The sequence below is a fragment of the Anoplophora glabripennis genome, unplaced genomic scaffold, assembly GCF_000390285.2.
Source record: "Anoplophora glabripennis isolate ALB-LARVAE unplaced genomic scaffold, Agla_2.0 scaffold884, whole genome shotgun sequence".
Lineage (NCBI taxonomy): Eukaryota > Metazoa > Arthropoda > Insecta > Coleoptera > Cerambycidae > Anoplophora > Anoplophora glabripennis.
In genome coordinates this window covers 154,599-157,662 of record NW_019417025.1, presented here as the reverse complement: position 1 = coordinate 157,662, position 3,064 = coordinate 154,599, and the positions used below count along the sequence as shown (strand labels likewise).

The following is a 3,064-nucleotide window of genomic DNA, read 5'->3' as shown; positions in this document are numbered from 1 at the left end:
GTAGAGATGTTTTAAAATCTTATGAGCTTTGACCTTCATATGCGCAGAAACATAATTCCGACCGTCGCCTAAATTATTCTACGTCCTAAAAACATTACATCCATTATTCACAGTCTATCTCGAGCTCTCGTAGCATAAACAAGCCTTTGCTCTGATTAGAAATATCATAATAAAATGCCCTATTCTTTATTATTTTAATTTAAGCAATAAAAATATATATAACGAACGTTCGCCAGTTGACTTTATTGATGCCCGAGCGCCTTAGTTCATTTCTGGTTGTAATGAGGCACGTGGTCTAATTTTGAGTCAATGTTTTCACAACGTGCTTATTAGAAGAATCATGCGGATACGCCACGAATTTCGCGCATTTCGCGGCTCATGAGATATTAAAACACCTCTACCGCCTAGTCCACTACCGCTTGGACTATTTCTTGATACTGCCATTATTCACGAAGTTACAACCTTTCACTAAATCACTTAAAAACATTTGGATATTCTTTTGCTGAGTTTATAATTCAGTCAAGAATATTATTTTAAACAACTTTGATACAGATTTTCTAGAACTTAGGCTTATCCGTTGCTGCATATTATTATCAACGACGTTTTCTGTAAACACTGTCGGTCTGTCGGTAGATTTTCGTTTGCAAACGCAGGATGCAAATCTAATGGCAGTAGCACATTTCCGGTTTAATAAAGTGCATAGTCAACGTCGGCATGTGGAAATTCCGTCATAAATTGTTCGATGTAGAATTGCAAAGAGTATGTCCATGACCCGTTTTCAAAAAAGCCAACTTGTTCCGGAATAAAATGCAATGCGTTCTGAAATAAAACGATTAACCTCATTAAATTTTACCAGTAATTCGACGAAGTGCCAAAAAGTTTAGTTGTGAGAACAACTGATTTGTATGAAATATGTACGATTGAACATTGAAGAAAAGGAAACAATCAAACGATGGCAGCAAGTGAATTGAAACGATAACAGACACGCACAACGGACGCTACCGAGAAATGTACGAATGCCAATTTAGCGTCATCAGTCATAATGGTTTGTTTACAATTAACAGTAACAAACCGTTGCGTCTACGCTGGGGATAATCCATAGAATGGGAAAATATTTTTCATAAAAGAAGTAGACCTGTTTGGTATTTTAGGATGCTCTTTATTTAATCGTATATTTCCTTAACACAGCTGTAAGTCGAGTCGAAATTTAGACACCGGCGTTGGTTGAGATCCAGTTCCTGAAAGAACTGACCCTGGCGAAGACGGTTGGGTTTCTGGCTTGGCACTGTGTAGAACCGAAGGAGACGACACCCACCTGGACATTGCCAACCACCAACGGGCCACCAGAGTCGCCGTTGCAAGCACCGACAGTACCTGAGGACAGACAAGATTTACTTGCGCTTCCATACAAATTTAAGGATACAAAGAAATCCTTAATTTTTAAGCGAAAATTACGTAAAAATATTTTTTATCCTGCAATTTTTGTGAGACTAGTTCATGTCGCTAAATCACATGATTTTTTTTATAAAAACTTACCGGCTCCAGAGGTGCAAATGCTGGAAGCCAAGACGTTGTTGCCGTAAGATTGAGCACAGACTGCGTTGGTGATGATGTTGAGGTTCACACCTCGCAAGACTGCCGAGACAGCATTGGATGCGTCAGAAGTCCTTCCCCATCCCGACAAGAAGGCCCTAGATCCCGCGAATGTACCGGAGTTGGCGGGGGCTAGAGAAATAGTCCTGATGTTGTTGTTGAGGGTTACAGCGGAAGGCAGGAGGACGATGGCGACGTCGTTGGCGGCGAAACCGCCCTGATCGTAGTTGGCGTGGTTCCTGATGCTGGTGCTGGTGATGCGCACCTGGGTGGCCTCGTTGGTGTTGAAAGCGTGAGCTCCAAGTCTGACATTGACGTTAGAGGCCCTGGAAGGTGATAATAAAATAAAGTAAACTCTGGTGGATGTAGATTCTAGATCTAAGTTGCACACAGGGTGAACCTTAAAAGTGTGCAGTGTCATATTTTACCTGTGTATTTGGAAAATATATTAAGGTACACAAAAAACTATTGTTTGTTGCGTTTGTGAGGAATGAACCAAACTGGCCCCTTTTGAAATCCCGTTTTTTCTGATCAAAACAATATATAGGGTGTCCCACTGGGAATTGCGTCGATCGATATCTAGGAAAGTAATGCTCCGAAAAATTTGAAAATTTGACAACACGGCAAAGTCCCTAGGGCGAACACAACTAAAATATCTAGAACATTCCGACACTTCCGGTTGTACAGGAAGTCAACACCAACTTCGTTAATTTAAGTGGGACACCCTATACACCGTGTTCACCTAGTGCGCGTAAGTCCAATATCTAGGTTAATAAAAGATATAACTTATTTTTTTTTCTACAGAGTTGCCTACTTTCCCGAGCTGCACAAAATGAAAATATATTTGCATATACAGGGAGTTCAGTTTTTCCTGGACAGGTACCAACTTAATTTTTTTAAATGGAAACCTATATTTTTATGGCATTATCGAATTCTACGTGAAAAATTAACGGGACTTTGTGTTATGATCCCTATTAAAATATTGATAGTTTTCCAGATAATCGACTTTTCATTTTTTTTTTCTTATGTTTCGTCACTTCTAGTAGTTGACATAATTATGATTGTATGACAGGTAGAAATTATTATTTTTTTTTTTCAGGAACTAGAGTGAAGATGGCTCTTTCAAAAAACGTATCAAAAGTTGACCTGCGATATACAGGGTGTTTCTAAAATAGGGTTCCAAACTTCTGCTGCATTTATAACTCATTAAAATAAGCCAAAAAGTTCCTATTAACATGTGCCCTAAAACGCACCCTTAGGAAGTTATATGCCCTTAAAAGGGCTCAAACAGCTTTTTTCTGTTATTGACGAAACGGTCGCAAATAAATATAAAAAAATGTATGAGTCTTACATAACTTTTTACGTTAAATAACATGGGCTACTTCGTTTTTCGACATGCAAATCATATGCGTCCCATTTAGGTTGGTGAAGGGGGTTTTCGGCCCGTAATTTTTTTTATTTCAATTTTTTT

General features: G+C 38.9%; 1 protein-coding gene across 1 annotated transcript in view; it reads right to left on the bottom strand.

Moving 5' to 3' along the window:
• Positions 1-1,138: 1,138 nt before the first annotated feature.
• LOC108910628 (brachyurin-like) overlaps positions 1,139-3,064 on the bottom strand; it is an 8,535-nt gene continuing 6,609 nt past the window's right edge. Inside the window, exons 3-4 of the mRNA XM_018715307.1 lie at positions 1,537-1,919; positions 1,139-1,374 (exon numbers count right to left, since the gene is read on the bottom strand). Of these exons, the coding sequence (XP_018570823.1) occupies positions 1,208-1,374; positions 1,537-1,919 (550 nt within the window). The 3' untranslated portion in view covers positions 1,139-1,207. The remainder of the gene's footprint in view (positions 1,375-1,536; positions 1,920-3,064) is intronic.